General features: G+C 34.6%; 2 protein-coding genes across 7 annotated transcripts; both read left to right on the top strand.

Annotated features, from left to right (window-relative positions):
- Positions 1 to 5,261: 5,261 nt before the first annotated feature.
- Positions 5,262 to 16,421, top strand: LOC110606708. Of its 5 annotated transcripts, none has more exons than XM_021745650.2 (20): positions 5,262 to 7,011; positions 9,428 to 9,513; positions 9,658 to 10,047; positions 10,174 to 10,257; positions 10,373 to 10,750; positions 11,285 to 11,345; positions 11,829 to 11,952; positions 12,085 to 12,188; positions 12,284 to 12,517; positions 12,623 to 12,870; positions 12,978 to 13,199; positions 13,294 to 13,515; positions 13,614 to 13,667; positions 13,852 to 13,917; positions 14,023 to 14,163; positions 14,254 to 14,307; positions 14,727 to 14,786; positions 15,328 to 15,457; positions 15,566 to 15,720; positions 15,811 to 16,421. In XM_021745650.2, the coding sequence occupies exons 1-20, from the start codon at positions 5,628 to 5,630 to the stop codon at positions 15,976 to 15,978; spliced, it is 4,365 nt and encodes a 1,454-aa protein (XP_021601342.2). In that variant the 5' UTR covers positions 5,262 to 5,627; the 3' UTR covers positions 15,979 to 16,421. The 5 variants fall into 5 exon arrangements, with proteins under 5 accessions (XP_021601342.2, XP_021601340.2, XP_021601338.2 ...); XM_021745648.2 differs by having other exon boundaries at positions 5,263 to 7,011; positions 9,658 to 9,703; positions 9,791 to 10,047; positions 15,328 to 15,720; XM_021745646.2 differs by having other exon boundaries at positions 5,263 to 7,011; positions 9,658 to 9,709; positions 9,791 to 10,047; positions 15,328 to 15,720.
- A 929-nt stretch (positions 16,422 to 17,350) lies between these two features.
- On the top strand, positions 17,351 to 23,353 carry LOC110606956 (histone acetyltransferase of the MYST family 1). 2 transcript variants are annotated; one of them, XM_043953562.1, is made up of 9 exons: positions 17,356 to 17,706; positions 18,597 to 18,685; positions 19,033 to 19,092; positions 19,419 to 19,628; positions 20,537 to 20,605; positions 21,028 to 21,189; positions 21,494 to 21,587; positions 22,129 to 22,271; positions 22,930 to 23,353. In XM_043953562.1, exons 1-9 carry the CDS (start codon positions 17,394 to 17,396, stop codon positions 23,131 to 23,133), a joined length of 1,344 nt encoding a protein of 447 aa, XP_043809497.1. In that variant the 5' UTR covers positions 17,356 to 17,393; the 3' UTR covers positions 23,134 to 23,353. The 2 variants fall into 2 exon arrangements, with proteins under 2 accessions (XP_043809498.1, XP_043809497.1); XM_043953563.1 differs by lacking the exon at positions 19,419 to 19,628 and having other exon boundaries at positions 17,351 to 17,706.
- Positions 23,354 to 24,202: the final 849 nt, after the last annotated feature.

The following is a 24,202-nucleotide window of genomic DNA, read 5'->3' as shown; positions in this document are numbered from 1 at the left end:
GGTGTAAAATGATCAATAATGGTATATAAATAAATTTATAACATTAATAATATAAAATTATTATTTTATTATATAACATATATATTAATTAAAAGATTATATTATAAAATTATTACTATATTACAATTATTCTAATTATTGTTAATAATATTTTTAATTTATTTATTATATTTTATAATTTTAAATAATTTATTGATGAAAATTTTAGTTGATAAAAAATTATAATTAATAAAATTTTAAAGGATAATGTTGTCAAAATAAAGAAAAAAAAAAAAGAAATCATAACCAGGGAGAAATAATTCTAATTGTAGAGTTAATATGAAATCCAACTGATAATCCTCATATCAGTTTTTCATCAACTACGTTGAAGTTTATCAAATATTTTGATTTTTGATGTTTAAATACTTATTAAATATAAGTTGCATTTAACAATTAAAATCAAACACTCATTAAAAGCATGATTTTTTTTTTAAAAAAAAAATCCTAGTGGATTGTTGAATTTTAAAATGCAAATTAAGATTTTTTTTGTCTATTATTATTGTATAATAAATGAGGGTTATCTTTTATTATTTAGTTAGTAAGAAAAAATTTATTAGATGTTTTCGTGTTTAAAAGAATATATTAAAATATTTGATTTTAAAAATTTATTAACTATCTTTTAATTAATTTTAATTATTAAATATTTTTATATTTAATTTATATAATATATAAAAACTCATATGTTACTTTTTTTAATTTAATAAAAATATTTACTAATTAATCCCTTATTATTAAAAGTCATTTTAAATTTTTATATTACACTTGACCGTTAAAATTAATGAATGATTGACTGTTAAAATTAATGAATGAGTAATTAGCAGATTTTTTTTTTAATTTTATAAATGTTTTAATATATTTTTTAAAATTAAAAAACTGATTAATAAATTTTTTATATCACAAAACCAAATAATAATTTTTCTAATACATATATATAACAATAACTATTTCTTAAAAAAATTGCTAGTTTTATTATAAACGGTGGATAACTAAAATATATATGTATCATTTTAAAAATCATTCCAAAAGTTTTCATTTGTGATTCCTTTGTAACCGATATTCTCGCTTTTTCTTTTTGCTTAAACCTAATTTTTCTTTTTCCTTTTCCATTAAAGACGATTTGTGTCAATTGACTATCGATAAAAAAGAAAATGTTGTTGTCTCTATTAAGAGTTTCAGAGATATTTCGATCGTCACTTATGATTTCTGTATAGTGGGAATATTTCTCACATGCAATCCAATCAATTTTCAGAATATGCAGATCTCTTCGACATATTTATGGCATCCTTTAGAGGGGGTATCTATTATAAAATTAGAGGTAAAAAGATATTTATTTCAGTTTTTTAATAATGTTGATTTTGAAAATATAGTAAATAGGGGCTTTTGGTTGTATAATCGATTCCTCCTTATTTGGAATGAGATACGGTAATGAAAATCCTCTTCATATCCCTCTAACTCATTCTGATTTTTGGGTTATGATTAAAGACCTTCATTCTAATTATTATAACGAGACATTAGCTAAATTGGTTGGAGATTTTGAGCTTGATGAGAAGAGTGCAGCTCGAATAAATGATGATATTAAAAAAAGGTCAAGAAACACTAAACATAACGTTGTTACAGGTTTTCCTTTATCTCAACAGGATGCCTCTAACAGCACCACTGCGAATGTTAATTTAACAGATAATAGTGAAGCGGCTCATTCTGTCAAAAGTCGGGATAGGCAAAAGCAATGATCGTCCTGTGTTAGAATTGCCGAGTCCTCGGCAGTAATGAAGCTGAAGGATTTAGTTACTAGTTACAAGTCGAACATTTTATTTTTTATGGAAATAAAAGTTCTTAGTTCTCGTATGAAATTTTTTCATAATTTTTTACATTTTGATGGTTGCTTCTCAGTCAATAGATAAGGATTGGGAGGAGACCTTTCGTTAATGTGGAAGAGTCATGTGTCTGTTTTATGGGATTGGCTTTTTTCAAATTTTATTGATTCGAAAGGTAATGTTCAATGGAGGTTTACTGGTTATTATGAGTTTTTGAAATCGCAACGACGATATTAGACTTGGAACCTTATTCGAGTTTTATCTCGTAGAAGCTCTCTTCCGTGATTTTGTTTGGAAGACTTTAATGATTTATGCTCGAGAGATGAGAAAGAAGGGGGAGCTTTTTTTCTCAAATTATCTTATGCAGGAGTTTAGACAGGCACTTGAAAAGCATTTTTGCCAAATTATCTTATGCAGGGTTTTGATTTTAAATGATTGTAAATATTTGTTAGACTCTAAAACTAATACTACTCTAACTGCTCATACTTTGGCTAGAGAATCCATTAGATATAATCGTCTCTCTGTTTGAGATGATATCATTTTTTGTTTGATAGAATTTTATTAATACAATCAATAGTTTTATTTCAAAAAAAAAAAAAAACTATTCCAGATCATGCACAATAAAAGTAAAAAACATAAAAAGAAAGGAAGAAAGATAGTAATGAAACTGAGAAATAAGAGATCAAAATGCGAGAGCAAAATATATTTACTCTCCGTACCAATATGATTAGGAAAATATATGGCAATATCAAGTTATTATTACATGCGAAGATCTTGCTCCAAAACGTAAATATCCGACAATTTTGGACATGCAATTACTACGACCACTATTTAATTCTTATAATATAAATAAAAGTAATTCAAAATGACTATAAAACCATTAAAGTTAAGAAAACAAAAAGAATAATAATTAAAACCTAAGAGTCTCTACAATAATGTATTATCTTTTAAAACCTAAGAGTCTCTACAATAATGTATTGTCTTTTACATACAAAATTTTTTTTTATCTAAAATGACTACGGAGAAAGAAAAGAAACATTAACCAATACACCCTATAACAGTGCTTATCCAATAAGCTAAAAAAAGTTTCATTTGCACAAGTAAAATATGTAGTTCAAATCATAACTTAAAATTTATTAATTTAGACTACTTTAAACCTGTTAAAATGAAAAAAAACAATTCGCACTCTTTAAAAGAAATCATGTGATTTTTTTTGCTGTTGATGTAATTTTTATTTTAATAATCATTTTTATTTACTCTTGATTGAAACTTTAATTTTTTTATATTAATTATATTATATTAGTCGTTCCAGAGAGAGTCTCTCTATTGGATTTTTTATTTATAAATAAGAAGTTTTTATCTTTTGTCAGATTTGTAGCTTTTCTGCATGATCCTCTAGCATGGTATAGTGAGTTTCTTCTCCTTTATATGAGAGATATATATAACTTATGTTGATGTTTTTCTAGATGTTAGTATTTGCATTTGAGATGCATGTGATATATTTGATGCTCATTGTGGGTTTCTGTTGAAGAGGAAATGGTAGACAAAAGGTTTTCATTTTCTACAATGGATACCTCTTAAGTTGTATCAGAATATAGGCTATAAATGATGACTTTCAAGCCATAGTTGGTGTAGGGAGACATGACCTCTACTCCCTCTTAGCTGTAGAATATTTGACTGATTTTCTCTTGTTCATGCGATTTTACTCCTCGACTTATGCTTATATAAGTTGAAATGTGATGAGCTATTATATTTTCCTTTACTCAATCGAGATATGCTATCTTACTCTTTCTTGGCTTATACTCATATAAGTTGAAATTTGACGAGCTACTGTATTTTCCTTTACTCAATCGAAATAGAAGCTGGTGAAAAAGTGTGTGGACACCTCTATTATTCAACTTGCTTTAGCCTTTTGGATTGATAAGTGAAGTCAGCTTATTTGATAAAATTCTTTTTTTTTTCTTTTAGGTTACCAATTTTGATCGGGTGCACTGTACTGTGCAATGTTTTTTTTTTTTTTTTTTAATTTTCTTTTGGTGCTAAAATGAAATGACTGTTTGTTTTTCATGATGTTACTGAAGGTCCTTCTGCGTTGTTCCCCGGTGGCTGGAGAAGAATGAGCGGTGATGGAGGTGTTTCCAAAATGTTCTTTGGGTTGGGTTAGTGAATTAGAGTTATAATGAGGATGGGTTTGGGCTCGGGACTAGGGGCCTTTTGTTTTGTTTTTTAAAAGTAGTTTCTTGTTGTTTTGGGCCTTAGTTTAATTACTTATTAATAAATGGTTAAATTTTAATTTTATGTCAAAACTATATAATAAAATTGAAAAATATGAAAATTTATTTTTAATTTAAATTTACTCATAAATTATTATTAAAATATTAAATAATATCATTATTTATTAAAATATAAAAGTGTGAAGTATGTTTATTCGATCTATTTAATTTTATTTAGACATATTAGACATTTTAATAATAGTTTAGGAATATTTTTATATTCAATTAAAAAATGTCTACCCACACTTAATAATCATATGAGTTATTTTTCTATTAGTTTTCATGCAATTACACCTGTGTAAACACATAGATTATCAATATGCTGCATCATTTTAATATCAAATCACTTTTTAAACTCTTTTCTCTTAGCAGTCTGCATATGTATTCAAATCATTTGAATTTAACTCCTTGAAAATTTTCTCTTAGTCTTCATGCAATTTCACCTACCTTAAGCCCTTACACCGCGAACATGCATCATTTTGAAATCAAAATCATTTTAACTCTTTTCTTAGTAATTGCAACTATGTTAAAATTACTTCAATGAACTCTATTGATTTATTAAGTAAAAAATACGTAAGTATTTTTTTTTTAATAAATAAGACCAACCATGTTTTCATTTGAATTTATTGACGCATAAGCTTCTCAAAGTTATGACGAGGTTTTTGATTTTCAATTTGTATTATAATTTTAATCTTGAATCTTCTGAATCTTTGTGATAAAGAATTGCAAGCAGGGATGACCATGTTTAATTATGAGGAGACGAAAGGAGTAAAACGGTGCATTTTGGCTAATGTATACAAACGGTATCGTGTTCATTGTAGGACGGGCAAGTGGATAATTTTTCGCGCAACAGATGATTGAAGACAAAAAGATAAAATAGGACAAAATAATAGGAAAAAGAGAATTAATTAGAGGGCCAAAATAGTAAATAAACAGACAAAATTGAATTGAATTTTACTGTTCTAAAATGGAGTATAAAACTAACATGGAAAATATAAGCAAAAGGGCAATAAAAAAACAGCAGGTAAGCCTATCAAAAGAAGACACGCGCAACATATAAGCAGCCACACGAATCAAAACGTGTTGCGTCACAACATAGTATCGAAACCCCGTATAAAAATATCTTCCGAAAAACGAACCGTCCTCCCGTCCCTGCAAAAAAACGCGAATCTCTCTCTCTCTCTCTTCTCTCTCTCTCTCCCTCTGCTTCGAAAGCGAAATCGAACTTCACGAACGAACAAAAAAAAAAAAAAAGTGAGAAAAAAAAAAACTCGTGAAAACGAATCCCCAACAACACGAATCTGCATAACTGAAACCCTAACCCTAGCCGCGACTTTCTATTCTCTTCCTTTCGTTCATTCTTCTTGCACGCGAACGCTGAAACGCCACTGGAGAGCTAGATTAGGGTTAGGGTTAGGTGCACGTTTCGAAAATTAGGGTTTTTCTCCACCGAGGGATTTTGAGGCAGAGCTATACTTAGGGGTAGGGTTTCGGTTATGGAATGCGAAGGTGGTGGCGGTGCTTTAAGTGGTGCTGCTGGCTGCTGTCTGAGATGACCGGTGGCCGATGCCCCCGGCGGAAGAAGATGATGGGTAGGGGTCCTGACGGAGGTTGCGGCACTGGAGAGAGGCCTTGCCGCCTGATTTCTAGGGTTCCGGCTACCCAACCTGTAATATCTCCAACGACAAAAGACAAGCCGACTTCATTTGACGTTGATTTTTTCTCTCAGGCTCGTAAAGCTCTAAGCGAGCGCTCCCCATTCGACGTCCCTGAGGAAGGGTCGGGGTCAACCATATCAGTTGGTAGTTCAAGTGTGTGTACTTTGCCTATTGGATTGGCCAGTTTGCTGAAGCAGTCAGATAGTAGGAAGAGGCATAAGAAGTCGCATTCCAGTGCAGAAAAGAAGTCCTCGCGGGCATGTGAGCGGTCCAAAGGAGGGAATATTTGGGTTGAAACTGAGGAGTACTTTAGAGACTTGGCACTGCCGGATATTGATGCTTTGTTCGAGATATCTTCTTCAATTAGGTCTTTAGCTGCTAGCAAGTGTTTTTTGATTCCGATTATTGGAAATGAGAAACATGAGCCAGGTGTTGACACAGAGAACTGTGATACGAATGTGATTATGAATTGTGGGAACGGAAACGCGCATGCAAATGAGGTCGTGGATAACAATGTCACTGTGAATTATGGAAACGGAAATGCACATGTAAATGAGGTGAAGCACGAGGACGAGCAGTTCATGCAAAATGACAGTGCGGGAATTCAAAGTGACAGAGCTGAGTGTTTGTCTCAGGAGGAAGGAAAAGCTTGGTCCATTTCAGATATCTCTGGCGGTTTAGCGTGGCTTTTAGGTTGTAGGAGTAGGATTATGTTGACCTCTGAGCGGCCATCCAAGAAGCGGAAGCTTTTAGGTACGGATGCAGGGTTGGAAAAGGTTTTGATTGGTTCTCCTTGTGAAGGGAACTCATCATCGTGTGATTTTTGCTGCAAGGGTAAGGTGGATAATAAATCAAACCGGTTGATTGTTTGCTCTTCTTGTAAGGTTGCCATTCATCTCAACTGTTATGGCGTACAAGGGGATGTAGATGAGTCTTGGCTATGTTCTTGGTGTAAGCACAAGACTGATGGTGAGGATTCAGTGAAGCAGCCTTGTGTGCTTTGCCCAAGGCAGAGTGGTGCTTTGAAACCTGTTGGTGTTGTAAGTAGTGGGTCTGTTGTTGAGTTTGCACATTTGTTTTGTTCTCTGTGGATTCCTGAGGTCTATGTAGAGGACTTAATGAAGATGGAACCCGTTATGAATGTGCAAGAAATAAAGGAAACACGGAGGAAACTAGTATGCAATGTATGCAAGGTGAAGTGTGGTGCTTGTGTTCGTTGCAGTCATGGTATGTCTTGTCGTTTCCTTGTCTTCCAATTATGGCTTTTTCTTTTTCTCGGTGGTACACCAGGTTGGAATTTGCTGCTAATTGTGCATAGTTACCATGCAAAATGAATTCAGCAATCCAGTTATTTGGTGTTTTACAGTGCAATTGTTGTTTTGTTCCCTGAATCCACTTTACATTCATACTGCATTAGCTGAAGGTTGATTTCCCTGTTCTCTTTTGCATCGGGATATAAATGAAAGGATGAAATTGATTCATTCTGCTTCTTAGGCAGTAAAAAGAAAATCATTCAATCGATTTTGTGCTTCCTGGTCTTAGTTGTTCAGTGTGCACTTAACTGCCTAAGAGGCTGAATATAATTAATCACTGTCCTTTTTTGGGTATATGTATATATGAATCTTATGTAAGAAATTACCTGAAGTTGAAATTTGAATGCCTCAGCTGGATAATCAAATATTCATCTCTTCTGAGGCATGTAATAAATACTGTGCCCTTTTCTTTGTAACAACTGACACGTCTTAGGTGAGACATGAACCTTTGTTGTTCTTTTGTTTTTAGGTTTTTTCTTGGCATTGTTATTAGAGTTTCTGATGAGAAGAACCTTTTCTTTTAAATATATTAATAAGAGTATAATAAGTTGATAAAAATTAAATTCAATATGTTCCTGCTATAGGAAGTAAGACCACTACTGACAATAATTTAAAAGGGTGCTTTTTTATTAGCTCTTTTTGACCCTAAAATTCAATGCCAAATGGGGTCATAGTCTTAGCTGATTTTGGAACACGTGTCAATTTATGGTTACAAATTTGATCATTCAACATTGTCTTTTTGGCATGTCACTTTTTTGTACTTATTGTTCAAATTCAGTATGCGACAGTTAAATGGGAAATTTTTATGTTTATTTATACTCAATGCTTGTGAAGCATTGCTGTAATGGATTTAGGATAATCCTAGTAAGGAGGGGTATCTTGTTGTTACCATTTCAAAGATAACATTGGAGGTGAATTCTGAAACCTAAACATCCAAAGGACCCTTCATTGCATTGATTAACAAAGTAGATGATGATCGAGTGAAGTGAGAAATTGCTTTGTAGAAGTTCTTGTTGCTGTATGTAGTAGTAGTTATAATTGGCTTAGTTTGGCTAGGCTAATGCAGAATGTGGATGCTGAAACCTAGAAAACATAGCAGACTCTTGTACTTTTATTTGAACCTATCAATCCTGGAGCTTTTATTTAAGTATTAACTCCTTCCCATAACATGAAAAACAATATTTCCTAAAAGCATCATATAACAAAACTTGGCCTTTTTTGCCAGGTAGCCCTATTTGAAACCTGTTTTGCATTAATGTCTTAAAATTGGAAATCTCTTGGCACTATTTCCTTCGTGTTATGTTACGTCTATGCTTTTCTCTACTCTTCTCCCCCCTCTAGCTTATCATACTTTTATATCGGAGCATTTGATGCTATACATCAGACATGACCAAACTTCTTTGTGAGATGGTTTTGTCAAGTCCAATATGGAAGTGGATAATCTAATGTAGAGGGAAGTATCAAAGTCTTAGAACTTTTGGATATGGATGCAAAATTACTTTCAAATAAAGCTGAATATCGAAAAAGGATCTATACAGCTGCTGTTGAAAAAGAAAATTTAGAATAAGCTGTTTTATTCTTTTAGTGTTCTTGTAACTAAAACATCTCAAATTTATTTTTAAATCAATTTTTAATACTTTCTAACTAGTATATTTAAGGAAGTGCTTTTCTCAACAGTAATGTCACACAAACTGTTATTTCCACTTGCCCCTCAATGACTTCCATTTCGCATAGCCTCCTTGGTGCTTGCTCCTTTTTTTCCCTCTCTGCGCGCGCCCGTGTGTGTGTGTGTGTGTGTGTGAATGAATGAGTAATCGGTTTTTTTTTTTAATTGTTATTTGATCTGTAATTAGCATTAGATTCTTCTTTAGATGTAAGCTAAGATCTTTGTTTTGAGTGTCCCACTGTGATTACTTGTGGTGTAGCTGCAGTTGAAGTACTCTAAATTCTATGATGATTTGAATGCTTAATTAATATTTGAAGAAGAAATTTGAAGTGTATAAAGGCATCAAGGTTAGAGGACCATTGAGATATCTACGGAGTGTTCTTGACCATTTAATTTTGTCATGCTTTGCAAGGCGCAAGCCATTCTGTGTAATTAGGCCTTCAACAATTTTCTTTCCCCTTCAGCAACTTTCAACTTTTTTAGTTACTTTTTTGTTGGTTAAACTTGTCTGGTTTATCATTATATGGTAACATATCATGATGTGTTGGAGGATTAGTTGCATTTGATGGCTGGCCTTTTTATTGTTGTTGCCTTTGCCCTTTTGGTTTATATGTGTGAATATTGCTTCTAGTTGTAATTGCTTTATGAGGGTTTGTTTATTCAGGAACTTGTAGAACTGCATTTCATCCTATATGTGCAAGGGAGGCGAGACAGAGAATGGAGGTTTGGGGAAAATATGGATCTGATAATGTAAGTTTATTGTTTTTGGGCACACTGTTTTTACATCTTTTTCTTTTATTACTGCTGATGCTACAAGTATTAGTAACTTAATGTTGTAAACTCTATGAGGTTTTCTGGTTAAAATTTTATGTTCCAACTATTTTCCCTCTACAGGTTGAGTTGCGGGCTTTTTGTTTGAAGCACTCAGAATTCCTTAATGGTAGAGGTAACCCTCAATTAGGAGATCCTATCACAAGTATGAGAAGTGATTCATCCACTGCTAATGTACCATATGAACTGTTGACAGAAAAACAAAACAAGTTAAAGATTGGCCAAAATGGAGATAAAGTTGCGGTCCATGTAGAAGCGTCTGATTCGATTTCTGATAAATCTGGCGATAGTGAATCTCAAGAAATTGAGTTATCTGATTCCAGGTTAAATGATGTGCTTATATCAGAATGTGCTGATGGGGATCAGATCTATAATGTGGGTGTGTCTGAAAGAAGTGACAATGAGGATGTTAACCTTTCGGGTTCACCCAATCTTGCTCTAATTTTGAAAAAGGTTCTGAGCAAATGTTATTTCATGCTTGTGTTTAACTTTGATGTTCTTGTGTGGAGATACACTAATTATTTTTGTCACTGTTTTATCTGTACACTAAATTTGAGTCATAAATCTGTAATGATGTAGTTAATTGATCGAGGAAAAGTCAGCACGAAAGATGTAGCATTGGAGATTGGCATCTCACCGGATTCCTTACTTTCAACACTTGCTGTAATATTAAAATTTTTCTTGGAGACTCTAATCAATTTAGGGCCAGATAGAAAAGCTAATTAGATATTCATGGCTTTCAGAATAGTAAAATGGAGATTATCCTTTTTTTCTGCAGGAAGATAATCTGGTGCCTGACTTGCAATGCAGAATAGTAAAATGGCTTAGAAATCATGCTCATATGGGTACTTTGCATAAAAATTTGAAAGTAAAACTGAAATCTGCAATATTATCAAAGGCTGAGATAGAAGCAGCTGATCATTCTGATGGTGTAACAGTATTGGAATCTGATATCACAAATCCCGTTGCTGTTAAGTCAGTTCCTCCACGGAGAAGAATGAAAAGCAACATTAGAATTTTGAGGGATAACAAAATAATTTGTTCATCAAAGGAATTTTCAAGCGACTGTGATATGTTGATTGATGAGGTTAAAGTAGATCAACTAGCCAATGAAGAACCAGAAACTTCAAGCGAAGTATCTATTCCTGTTGTGAAGGTAATCTTTTCACATAGATATAATTTTTTCCCCAAAAGGTTCATATAGTGAGTTTGTTGTTGATGTCATCTGTAAGGTTTTGTATTATTAGAAGGTATATCTCCTGTCTGCAGTCGTTATTGGATGGGATTGTACCCAATTTATGTTGGAATTTTTCTTTTTCTTTTTTAACTCCTCTAGTTTGGGATTAAGGCTTAGTTGTTGTTTCTTTTTCCTTCTCCTTGTTTGCGTATCAAACTATCAATAGAATGTCAATGTGTGATGTTGAATAAGCAATGTAGTTTGTGCCTGTTTTGGTCATTAACCGTTTCTTTAACTACCTCGAGCCTCAACTTCGATTCTTTGTGCCTGTTTCAAGTATTTTGGTTTGAAAATATTTTCCTCTATGATTCATGTGTAGGGATGAAAGCAGTAGCTTGTGGTCAACTGTGGATTTTAGGTTTTTACTTTATTTGGTTTTGTTGAGGCTCTGTTTTCCCCCTATCTTCTGTTGTCGTTGTTTTAATTTTATGTAATCTTCTGCTACTTGTGTAGAAATCAATCAACCTTGATGGGTTTCAAGATTCTGTGGCAGCAGATTTATCAAAACCTGTAGGTATGCTTGTTCTAAACCATATGTGACTTAATACCTTCATGCTGGATGGAAATTGTTGTTTCATGTTTAGAGGGTCATGCTTGGTTGGTTCCTTATAGTTGTTCCTTGTGAATTTAGCATTCCCAAGTGCAAATTCATGTTTGTGAAAGTTGGTTGTCCATCTTATCAGAGCAACAATAGAAGGGATTTAGCAGTAAATAAAGATGAAATGAAATGTGATAATAGTTATGGATGGGAATTTAGATCTAATGCAAGGAAGTCTCCCATTCAGCTTCTATCTATTGTAATCCTGAACAAATAAAAGGGCTGGATGGAAGCATATCACCCTGTATGGCTTAATTTATATGAGATCTATTTCATTCCAGCTTGTGTAGGCTATTAGGCTCTTTGCATGTTGTGGTGTTGATGATGTATCTACTTTTGGTTTTTGTTTGACCCAAGTAACATGTATGTTGCATTTGTAATTCATGGATAATACCTCAGGTTGCACTCCTCTTGCAAAGGTTGAACCAGAGCATGATGCTATTCCACAGCAGGGTGATTCAAGTAATTCAGATCATGCAAATCCTGTTTATTCAGATATGAGCCCAGTCCTCCCTGATCCCATGTAAGATGTTCAATATGATCTGTGGAGAAACTTGTTTTGTGCTGTATATTGCTTGTGTGGAAAGTTGGAGACATCATAAAATACTGAGATATTATGAGAACTTTCTAAAATTGTTACATTGCTTGGCTGCAGAAAAATGGAAGAATCTTCAAATCCATATGTGCACCCGTATATCCATAAGCTGTTGCAGATGGAGAATGGGCAGCTTTTAGAAGACAATGTTCCTGTCTTGGAAGGTAGAAATAGCACAGAATATAAATTTGATGGTAAAGATTTTCCTGTTGACGTCATCACATGATCTATAAAATTTTATTCATATCCACTTGAGCAGGTTTGAGGGTGGGAGAAACATCTAGTCTGGAGGCTTCTTCCAATGCCAGTGTCTGCTGTGACCACCAGAATACTCATTCAATGTGCAAATCTGTTGAAGTAAATGAACCGCAGCTGGTTAAGGCTGAGAAACTGGGAGTTTTGGAACTGTCCCCAGCAGATGAAGTGGAAGGAGAACTTATTTATTTTCAGCATAGGCTACATTGCAATGCAGTCGCAAGAAAACACTTTACTGGTCTCACTCTTTCTTCTCCCACTTTTGTTTGGAAATTGTTCTGCGCAGTGTCATGAAAATGGAAATGAAGCTCTAATACTTGTTTTGTGGTGATTGTCCCTGCAGATAATTTAATTTGTAATGTTGCTAAGAGTTTACCGCTGGAGATTGACAAAGCCAGGGCCCAAAGATGGGACGAAGTTCTTGTTAATAAATATCTTATTGACCTCAGAGAAGCAAAGAAGCAGGGAAGGAAAGAAAGAAAGCATAAAGAAGCCCAGGCTGTGCTAGCAGCCGCAACTGCGGCTGCTGCAGCCTCTTCCAGGATTTCATCATTTAGGAAAGACGCATATGATGACTCTAATCATCAGGAGGTTCTTGTTCTTTATTTGAATTACTTTATAGCTTTTCCTGTGAGAAAACTGGCAAACTTTTTCTGTAGATTCCATGATTTCATTGTGCTTTTCCTCTTTTTTTGCAGAAATTTAATATTTCTAATGGGAGGGCTGGCCTTTCTTCTCAGCTGATGCCCCGTCCAAAAGAGACTCTTTCAAGAGTGGCTGTTCCTAGGAATTCATCAGAGAAGTACTCTGATTTTGTTCAGTCAATTCCAGATTTTTCTAAAGAGCATCCTAGATCATGTGATATTTGCAGACGATCTGAGACAATTCTGAATACCATCTTAGTCTGTTCCAGTTGCAAGGTTTTCTGACTGAGCCCTTGGATTACTTTGTCTTTTCTTTATATCAGTAATATATTGATGTGCTTGAACTCACAATAGCCATTCACCCCGCCAGGTTGCAGTCCACTTAGATTGCTATCGAAGTGTCAAGGAATCTACAGGTCCATGGTACTGTGAATTATGTGAGGAATTATTGTCATCTAAGTGCTCTGCAGCTGCTTCTCTCAATTTTTGGGAGAAGCCATATTTCGTTGCCGAGTGTGGTTTATGTGGTGGCACTACCGGTGCGTTTAGGAAATCTACTGATGGTCAATGGGTCCATGCCTTCTGTGCGGAGGTAAATTTTCTGATATTGAATGTGAGATTGACATTTCTATTTTCTTCCCTCATCTTCAATTAACTAAAACTGTATTTACTTCTGATTTTGTTTTCTAGTGGGTGTTTGAATCAACATTCCGGAGGGGACAAGTGAATCACATTGAAGGAATGGTATGTGTACATATCTTAGGTGTTCATACTTTTAATGTTGTCTTTGGCGGAACTTGGTTTGACACTTGTATTTCCTGAAATTAAATATGAACACGAACTGCTACTTCCTGTCCATGCAGTTCATGGATTCTCTTGCAATTGATCTTTTTTTTTACTATTTACTTCTGTGTGTGATGCATGCCAGGAGACAATTGCCAAGGGAATTGATATTTGCTGTATTTGCCGACGCAAACATGGTGTCTGCATAAAGGCAAGTTTTGGTTTGATTGATAATAATGTAGTATCTTTTTATAGCCTGTAGTCAGTTTTTAATGAAGAATTTTGATAAGTTATCTATTGATTTTTTCCTCTGCAGTGTAGCTATGGTCACTGTCAAACCACATTTCATCCTTCCTGTGCTAGAAGCACAGGTTTTTATATGAATATAAAATCTCTTGGTGGCAAATTGCATCACAAGGCATACTGTGAAAGGCATGGCTTGGAACAGAGGGCAAAGGTCTGAGCTGCTTTTTTATGCATGACGTGTTTTATGCTTTTATAAGTAAATACTTTGATGTGATCATTTTGCGTTGCTTGATTTAAATAGGCTGAATCTCAAAAACATGGAGTCGAGGAGCTTAAGAGCATGAAACAAATCAGGGTATAGTATGCTAAAATTTACTATTGTCTTTGCTGAGATGCCTTGATAAAATGCTTGCTTCGGTCAATCATATATTCATATTCTGTGCCAACTTACAAGATTTATGATAGTAGATGTTGTTGAACTACCCCTCTCTGCTTTTTGGATGACTTGAGCTGAAATTTAAGGTGGTGTTCAAATAATAATGTCAAGAGTTGTCTTATGTGGCATACTGAAATTAGTGCTTTCGAATACTAAAATTTGAATAAGAAAATTGTTTGCATGAGGTAGTTTGTTGCATTATCATTAGATTTTGTGTATTGAGTTTTGGTATGTATATTAGGGAAAGAAACGTAGTAATGTGAATTGTATTCTGAAGTTCGATATTTTTAAACTTTCAGAGTTTGAGTCTATTGTTACCTTTTTGAATGTCTTTGCAGGTTGAACTGGAGAGGTTGCGTCTTCTTTGTGAGAGAATAATTAAACGTGAAAAAATAAAGGTACCCATTTACAGCAATAGTGTCGTAGAATTAAGTTATTTGTGTTCTCTCTCTCTCTCTCTCTCTCTCTCTTTCTTCTAGTAGTTTGCACTTTCTGGCATGCTGCCAAATCATCTATGAAAAATGCTGCTTTCAACTCAAATCAAGATAGCTAAGCTATTTTGATAACACTTAAGAGTAAAGAGTGTTATGTGGCTTTAGTTGTGTTTCTTCTTCTCCTCACCCTTTTCTCTCTTCCTATCACAAAATCATGCTAATTATTTTGTTTTTTACTGTTTGGACCAACAGTTTGCTCTAATACAATTTCTTGATGTAAGGGTCATTTTTTTGGTATTGAATTCTTAGTTTTTTTGTCTATTGGACAGCTTTTTAGTTAATTGAATCTTGATAACTCCCTGTAGCTGAAGAAAATATTTTGTTATGAATATTTTTCTTTTTGGGTTGCTGCACTTTTCTTGTGAGCTTTTTTGTTTTTGGAAGATCAGATTTTCTTTCCGATGAGTTATCATTTTAGTGTTTGTTTTCTTATGGATTCTTGTAGCGGGATTTGGTTCTTTGCTCACACAGCATCCTTGCTTGCAAAAGAGACAATGTTGCTCGTACTGTGCTTGTGCATAGTCCTTTTTTCCCCCCGGATGTTAGTTCAGAATCAGCTACAACATCCTTGAAAGGTACGGATGGGTATAAATCATCCAGTGATGCAATCCAAAGATCAGATGATGTAACTGTGGACAGTACCATTTCTCTTAAGCATCAAATTAGAGTTTCGATGGATGCAGATCAACGGACAGATGACAGCTCCACCTCCCAAAACCATTTTACCCGGAAATCTATAGAGAGGATATCATTTGCCGGGAAGCAAATCCCTTGTAGAGCTTCCCTTGCATCTCGCAATCCTTCAGAGGAGGGAGAATGGAGCTCAAAATCAAGAAAGGTAAGGAATTGCTATTTATGGTGACCTTTTCTGTTTCACTAGAAATTTGTGACAACTCGGATATTTATTACATGGTACAATGATCCGCAGCGTTTTGAGACATTTGAGAAAGAGCTGGTTATGACGTCAGATCAAGCATCTATGAAGAATCAGCAACTACCCAAGGGATATTTTTATATTCCTGTTGATTGCCTTCCAAAGGAGAAGCAGATCAACCAGGACGCATGTTCTGGTGAACAATTAGAACAGCACAGGTAGGAGGCAAATACTGGGTTCCTGAGTTAAGCACGGGTATCGGCAGCCATTTTCGTGGACAACTGCCTTCTGCCAAGGAGCTATGCTATTTAACCGTCGGATTTAAGGAGGAAGAATGGCAGAATGATGCTGAGATGGAATTTTGGATGGTCTATCCCCTTGAATAGAAATTAACATTCTGGACAGGGCAGGGAGTTTTTGCATCATTGTTGTATATTCATTGTGAGAGTAATTGTACAGTGGGTGAGGGTTTATTCCATTACATGTATTGCAAGCGGCGGGAATTCAAGTGTATTGGTGCGTCTTCTGTGGTTGGGAAGCTGCGCTCTCTGTGTTTGTTTATGCTAGAAATTAACAGGTATCGCCTACTGTGCTTGCGCTGTAAAGTTGATGTAAATATTTCTACAGTATCAATCCCAATGAAATTGTGCTCGACTTCAGATTGATGAAGCGCCCAACTTATCCTCCCTATGTGACCGCATTATAACTTATTAGTATGACCCTTGTAAAATAGCAAAGGCTTCTCTCTTGGCTAATTAAATCACAAATTCCTGGTATGTCGTTTCTGCTACTGCTGCTGCCATTGCCTTTTGATGTCGTCGTTATTAAGCGCAAAACATCGTCCCTTGGTATTGCTTGCTGTTGTTGATCACCACTGTTACCTGTTGCTGGCCTTTTAATATCTCGGTTACTACTTTACTCGGACTTCTTGCGATAAAGTGATTCCCTCGTTCATGGTGCGTCTCACAAATGTTGCTATGCAGATCTGACAGATCCACATCAACTTGGTTTGGTTTCGGTTTCATTGTATGCGCATTGCTATGAACGTTGTTGAGTTTATTTGAGTTGCAATTGTAAATCTTTGTGATTTGAGAATCAACTTGAGGCAATCGATTGTTCCATCTGAATCCAATTAATTTATTTTAACTTAATGAACTTCATTAAAATATTCTGTTTATATATAACTCATTTAGAGACCCACTCCCCCTATTCCCTACTAAAAAAAATTGTTTATATAACTAAATCAATTAACGGAGAAATATATTTATTGTATACTGTTAAAATTTTTTTTAACACTTCATTAGTTTCTAATATATAATGTGATTATAAAAGTATAAAATATAAAAAAATATATCATAAATTATGTTAATGAAATAAAACAAATAATTCATATGATGACCAAGTTTAATAAATATTTAATAATTAAGATAGATAAAATTTACTTTTTTTATTTAATCAAAATTTAAAATTAAATAATTAGTTATTATATTTCTATTTTTACCTTTATATTTCACTGTATTTGTACGCACTTGCGGAGTTCAAGTCATGGGCCCCAAAGCCCAACATTGAACCTTCGAAACGAAAATTTTTAATTTTGTAGATTTACGAGCCCAATTGAAACTAATCTGAAACCGACTATGGGTTCCATAGAAACACCAACAAATCCGGAGAACGGCTCCGCAACTCTGTCCCCTGCCGTCACAGCCGCCGACTTGCACCAGAAGCCACATTCCGCTGTCAACGGTACGCCTCCGCAGGCCGCTGAAATGACGCAGATGGAATCTGACTCGTTGAAGAAGAGAAGGTCGAGTGTGCTACCGCTTGAGGTTGGTACTCGTGTGATGTGCCGTTGGAGGGACGGCAAGTATCACCAGGTAAAGGTCATCGAGCGCCGCAAGATGCAGTGCGGTGGACCCAACGATTACGAGTATTACGTCCATTACACCGAGTGTGAGTATTGATTTATTTGCTTCTCGTTCGTTTGATTCTTGAGATTAGAATTAGGGTTAGGCTTAATGGCTTGTTCTCGGAATTATGCCTGGAAGAGGAGAAAATCGTCTTCCCTTTGCTGCTTCATTGGATGAGTCAGTTTTGTTCTTTATAATCAAAACGGAATACGAGGATTGGATGTGCTAAGCTATTCACTTTCAAATATTATTAACTGCGGTTGTATATATGTATCGCAATTTGCAGGATTATGCATGCGAGTATGTTACTTAAGTTGAACAGATGTGTGTTCTATTAGATTTCTTTTTACTTTTGAAGCCAGTGCGATTTTTTCCAGGGAAGAAATACTTAGTTTCAATAATTTCTTAGTGAGCCTTTTGCCTTTTTAGCAACCAATTTATGGGAGAATGGAATGATTATGCTGTTTGGAAGGCAATTCGGCTATGAATGATGAATATAAATTGTTGTTAGGAACTAGTTGGGTCTGGTAAATGCGGGTGTGGAGAATGCAAGGTTGTATTGAAGTATGATATGGTTGTCTGGTACATGCATTAAAAGAACTGGAACTTGTGAATGGTGTTTAGCTATTGATAATCTCAGCAAATGAAAGAAATTGAATCGATGCTTTCTAGCAAATTGTTGAGGAAAGAGTAACATTTGCTTCTACATTGAGTATGGAAATCTGTTTTATAGCAGCAATGTTGGTTGTGGAAGCCTCAGGCATATATACTGTTGGCCTCCTCCAATAAAATTGTTGTTGCCTTTTTCTTTGAATTTCATTTATGGAATATCAACATGATTGAAAGCCACATACTTTTTCGGGAAAAAAAACCCTGTATACTTTCAAATTTTTGTTCTTTGTGACCTATTGTCTATATTTACACTTTTGGCAGTTAACAGGAGGCTTGATGAATGGGTGAAGCTTGAACAATTAGATCTTGATTCAGTGGAAACTGTTGTAGATGAGAAGGTGGAAGACAAGGTAATTATCTTGTTGCTTTAAACATTAGTCGTTGCTTCACTGGTGTTCTTACTTCAAGGCTTTCTTTGTTTGGATTAAACATTTTTGCTTTTCACTTTCATACACTGCCCATCCTGTATTAACATATTCAGCATTAGACGTGGGATAATACTTAAGACGCTTTAGATGAGTACAATAACTTTGTTTTTTTTGGGGGGGGGGGGGGGGGCAGGGGGTAGGGGGTTGAGATGGAGAGGCAGAGTTTAACATAGATGAAAAATCATTCCCATATATCTGTAGCTTCCTACTGATGGCAGTTTTGATCATTGCTTCATCTGATTGGAAGAAATCGCTGATTGTCTTTCCAGGTAACAAGCTTGAAAATGACACGACACCAAAAACGTAAGATTGATGAAACACATGTTGAGGTATGTAAAGTTTCAAGTTTTTCTTTAATGCGGTATGGTTACTTCATAGAATAATTTTGCTGCGAATTAGAAGTTTGATTCACTAGTTTTGTAGACATGAATTCTCTTTTCAGTTATATAGAAAAGGAATAAAATGCAATAGTGTGCTCCAAGGAGCTTAAACTAATCAAACTTGCAGAAGTAAAGCTTCAAAACTGTGATTTACATCCTTGCTAACTATGGAAATAAAAGTGCAACTAATGACATTTTGGATTTGTTAGGCCCTAGTAAACCATATGGTAGTTTTTGAATTTTATACTAGGAAGTTATCATTTTATAATTTACAGGGCCATGAGGAGCTTGATGCTGCCAGCTTACGTGAACATGAGGAATTTACAAAAGTGAAAAATATAGCTACTATTGAACTGGGGAGATATGAGATTGAGACATGGTATTTCTCCCCCTTTCCACCAGAATACAATGATTCTGTCAAGCTGTACTTTTGTGAGTTTTGCCTCAATTTCATGAAGCGTAAAGAACAGCTTCAAAGGCATATGGTGAGCCGTGTCTCATACTTTTCCGTGCTTTATAGTGCTCAAATTGTGTCTGCTCTAAATAAGAGTTCTTTAGTGTCAGTCTTCGATCTTAATTTTTGATCCACGGTGTAGATGTTGCTTTTCTGAGTTCTGACTTATTTGGACGTTGTGGCAAATCCATCATGGATGTTCATCATGGTTATATTTTTATAATATTTATTACTGAAGAGTCATAGATGCATATATTTATGGGAGTGGGGATATTGAGCCCGGCCATGTAACAAGGTCTGAGCTTAGGTTTTATACCCTCCATGCCGTGCTGAAAGAGTAGCCCTACTAAAAATAGGTCAGACTTCGGCTTCACATTTTGAGCCCAAAACCGGCCCAATCCAAATTGTAGAATAATATATTTTTACATATAATAAATCAAAAAAATAATATAACTTTTTATGTAAATAATATAATAAAATAATATAAAATATAATATGGTTTACATATATATATTTTCTTATAAATAATTATATTAATAGACATTTTGTATTAAAAAATTAAAATTTTAGATTGTGGGCTGGGCATGAGCTCAAGTTTTTGAGCCCGGCATGCCCACCCGTATATGGATACATGTTAAATTTGAAATGTTATTAGTTATTGTTTCAGAAGAAAAGAATAATTCCGAGTGAGAATTTGTGAGAATATATATCTTACAAATTGATAAGCTTACACATTTAACTCAAAATAATAACATAACTAAAATTTTGAAGTTGGCAGCAAAATAAGGAATGGCTGGCTTAAATCCATCCTCTCCCTGCTACCCACTGGCAGGATGTTCCTCATTGGGCTTTTGTAGGATGATATTGTCGTCTCTAGATGTTGTGCAGCTGGTTTAATATTTTATTTCTCCCCATAATTCCTCATTTTGGTTTATGTAGAGGAAGTGTGATCTCAAGCATCCCCCTGGTGATGAGATTTATCGAAGTGGTACATTGTCAATGTTCGAGGTATGGTATGATTGTAAGTTACTCTGTGAGCCAATTGGTTTTCTTAACATCATTTTGGCTGTTTTTGGCTCAAATATGTAGCTGATATTTGTTGTCTAAGACTTATCTGTGATGCTTTCAAATGGCATAAGCTATAACTAGAATTCTGCTCTCTCCCCCGTTTTTCCTCTAACAAAAAGGTTGTGCTTTGAGAAAATAGCATAGTTGACTTTTGGTTTTTGGGGAAGTTATTTAGTTATTTATTTTTGAGGAATGGTTTTGGAAAAGTTGGATACATTATTTTTTTTTCCATATTTCTCCCTCAACTCCTATTTTTGTGTTCCACATCACACGAGAGCTCACTTTATTTTCTTTAGTAACCATGTTTGCAGTCAGCAGTTGAATAAGTTTTGCTTTGACTGATTTTCATTGTCTTGGCACAGGTTGATGGCAAAAAGAACAAAGTTTATGGCCAGAATCTTTGTTATTTAGCAAAGCTATTTCTTGATCACAAGACCCTTTATTATGATGTCGATCTGTTTCTTTTCTACATTTTGTGTGAATGTGATGATCGAGGATGCCACATGGTTGGATATTTTTCCAAGGTAGATATTCAGGCATTATCATTGCCTTAGCATTAATGCTGGCTGTAACAAAGGTTTATGCTTTTTGAAAACTTTATACTATCAGTAATATTGACTAAAGAAGCATTTGAATTTTTCTCTTTGCACCAGTAACTCCATGTTCTCCCCTTCTCAAATTGGATGCTATTGCTTCAAGCATGTGAATTTGCATTTGTCATTTTAATTGATCCTTGAGATGACACTCGGTTAACATTGTGGTTATGTTATTACTTATTAGGAACTTCAAATATATTATAACCAAGTCTTTTTGCATATAATGATACAGGAAAAGCATTCAGAGGAATCATATAATTTGGCATGTATTCTCACTCTTCCTCCTTACCAAAGGAAAGGCTATGGAAAATTTTTAATTGCTTTCTGTAAGCTCTCAGCCATTTAATCTCATATTTTAACTTATGTGAATATGCATCTTGCTGAAACATGTGGCTGAGGAGGGGGTTTTTGTTGGGAAATACATTTTTATAAATAGTGAGAAATTTCTTACTAAATTATTGGAGACAAGAGGATTGTAAGTTATGTAACTAAAAGTGCTTGTCTTTTTCTATTAAGTCAAATCTTCAGTCGTAGATGGCTGTTTGTCTACCTGATTTCTGCAAGTTCTGGCCATTGAATTGTTTTGGAAGTGGTTATTGGTAATTCATTGTTTTGAGAATAAGATTTGGGTAGAGCATTCTTGATATCACTTGCCTTCTGTCTTTGGTGTCTGAATTGACTTAAACCATGGGGCTAGAGGTGGACCCTAGTATAAGGGACCAAATCAACCTTTCCAGTCTTGTATTGATTCCAGATTCTGCCAACATTAAGTTATAAACTTGTCAATGTAGTAAAGATGAACGTTCTTTTTAGTTTGTTCACTTTGTGTATTTTTGGTTTGCTTATTTTATTTCTCTCGTGGAGCAGCTTATGAGCTTTCCAAGAAGGAAGGTAAAGTTGGTACACCTGAAAGACCGCTTTCTGACCTAGGGTTGTTGAGCTACAGAGGATACTGGACCCGAGTTCTTTTGGACATCTTGAAAAAGCACAAGGGAAATATTTCTATCAAGGTATGCATAGTCTGAATCTTATGATCACAACAAATTTCATCTAAATTATCAACCGCACCTTTGCCCTCTTGGAATTTTGCTTCTGTTCCGACATTCGTGAAAATTTATACCCTTCACTTTCTGTAACATCAGAGACAGAGTTTTACTTTCTTAGGGGGGTTAACACTTTTAATGATCATAACCTAGCCATGGTCATGCCTGTTAATGAAGACCAGAGAAACAGAGAAATTGACTATGGTTCTTTCTTCCTGCATGTGGTGTTTCGTGTAATACGTATTTATCGTCCTCGTTTCTCTACTTGTTTACTAGGGAATTTTCAACTGGTTGCTTGCATATTCTACTTCCTTAATCTTTTCATAACGCATATATGCGTCTTGATAATGTAATAATATATTAGCTCTAACGCTCTTAGATCAGGTAGCATATTTGGTGCATGTCATTGGTCATGCTTCGGGATGGTAAAAGAACTATACATTGTAGGATGGGCGTGACTTACTTAGGGAAAACAATAACACTATGGTTTACTTAAAGCTTAAATGGGCAATAATTAAAAGATATGTAGTCTCTACATTAGGTTAAATGTTTTCCTCACAACTTTTGGTTTATGTTGCTTGCGACATATTCAATGATCATAACCTTTTCTATCTACTCTTTATAGGAGCTCAGTGACATGACAGCCATCAAAGCGGAGGATATTTTGACCACCCTTCAGAGCCTAGAATTGATTCAGTACAGAAAGGGACAGCATGTGATTTGTGCAGATCCAAAAGTGTTGGATCGTCATCTAAAAGCTGCTGGCCGTGGTGGTCTCGAGGTTGATGTTAGCAAATTGATATGGACTCCTTATAAAGAACAAGGTTGATTAGAGGATCTAATTATTGCCTTGTAATTTGGACATGTTCTATTTCCTGTATAAATGAATGTATCTCTTAGGAAATGAAGTTAGGTGAATATAAGTGCGAGACATTGAGCTTCATAGGGACATGATTTTTTTACGCTTAAGTTGTCTGTTAATTGTCACATGTAATGAAATGTAACCTAAATTTGAATTCTAGAAGAAGAAATATCTGCCGTTTTACTGATTTGATCCTCTCTATCTTCTTTGTTAGCACTGCAGTTTGATTTTCTTCAATTTCCCATTTAAGCCATAAAATATTTGATGCCAGCCTCTGCTTGGCCGCCTGATTCTATCATTTTCTGGGTTATTCTGTGGGAGTATTTGTTACTCTCTCGCAGCTGACTGGCCCCATTGTTCAGCATTTTCTGGCAATTTTTACCCGGCCTATGTTTGAAACTTTTTTAGATTGGGGAAGGAAAATTGAAAAATAAAGGATACTAGGAGAAAAATATAAAGGTGTTATTAGCTTTTTATTTTTTATGGTGAAATATTAATTTTTTTATATCTTTATTTATAATTAAAATATAAACGATTATAATACCAAAATGTAATTTTATTTATTCTTTTATTATTTTGTCTACAAATTAAATAGAAAGAATAATTTCATTTTCTTTTCTTTTTTGTTTTTTTCATTCTAAATAAAAGAGAAATATTTTTATTTATTTTTTTTAATTTCTCTTCAAATTAAACACAGCCCCAAAAAGTATTGTACAATGGTTCCAAAGTCTCTTCACTTCTTTCAATTTTCAAGCCATTGATCCTCAGGTTTAGTATCAAAGCGAAAGCGTAAGCCAAAAAAAAAAAGAAAAACACGAGTGCTGCTAAACTAGAACATGTCACTGAAGCTTAACTATATGTGAATTTTCCCAAGGTGACTCCCAGCATTATCTATCCCATTATTCTTGGTTATAAGTAGTCCACTAATTTTTCCTTTCCCCTTTTTGATTCCATAATTGTGTCGGTACTTAGCTTTCCTCTTTTTTCCCAATTTGCTTTTCATTCATGTGTTGTCTAATGTCATTTTCTTGACTTC

This window comes from Manihot esculenta, chromosome 18 (genome assembly GCF_001659605.2).
Source record: "Manihot esculenta cultivar AM560-2 chromosome 18, M.esculenta_v8, whole genome shotgun sequence".
In the NCBI taxonomy this organism is placed as follows: domain Eukaryota; kingdom Viridiplantae; phylum Streptophyta; class Magnoliopsida; order Malpighiales; family Euphorbiaceae; genus Manihot; species Manihot esculenta.
Note: the sequence above shows the minus strand (reverse complement) of the source record. Positions and strands in the feature narration are given on the sequence as shown.

Coding starts and splice junctions, on each gene's coding strand:
- LOC110606708 (XM_021745645.2), top strand. CDS start 5,628: ATGCGAAGGTGGTGGCGGTGCTTTAAGTGGTGCTGCTGGCTGCTGTCT. Junction 12,518..12,622: donor CGCAAGAAAACACTTTACTG/GTCTCACTCTTT, acceptor TTGTCCCTGCAG/ATAATTTAATTTGTAATGTT. Junction 13,200..13,293: donor TAGTCTGTTCCAGTTGCAAG/GTTTTCTGACTG, acceptor TCACCCCGCCAG/GTTGCAGTCCACTTAGATTG.
- LOC110606956 (XM_043953562.1), top strand. CDS start 17,394: ATGGGTTCCATAGAAACACCAACAAATCCGGAGAACGGCTCCGCAACT. Junction 20,606..21,027: donor GTACATTGTCAATGTTCGAG/GTATGGTATGAT, acceptor GTCTTGGCACAG/GTTGATGGCAAAAAGAACAA. Junction 22,272..22,929: donor AGGGAAATATTTCTATCAAG/GTATGCATAGTC, acceptor TACTCTTTATAG/GAGCTCAGTGACATGACAGC.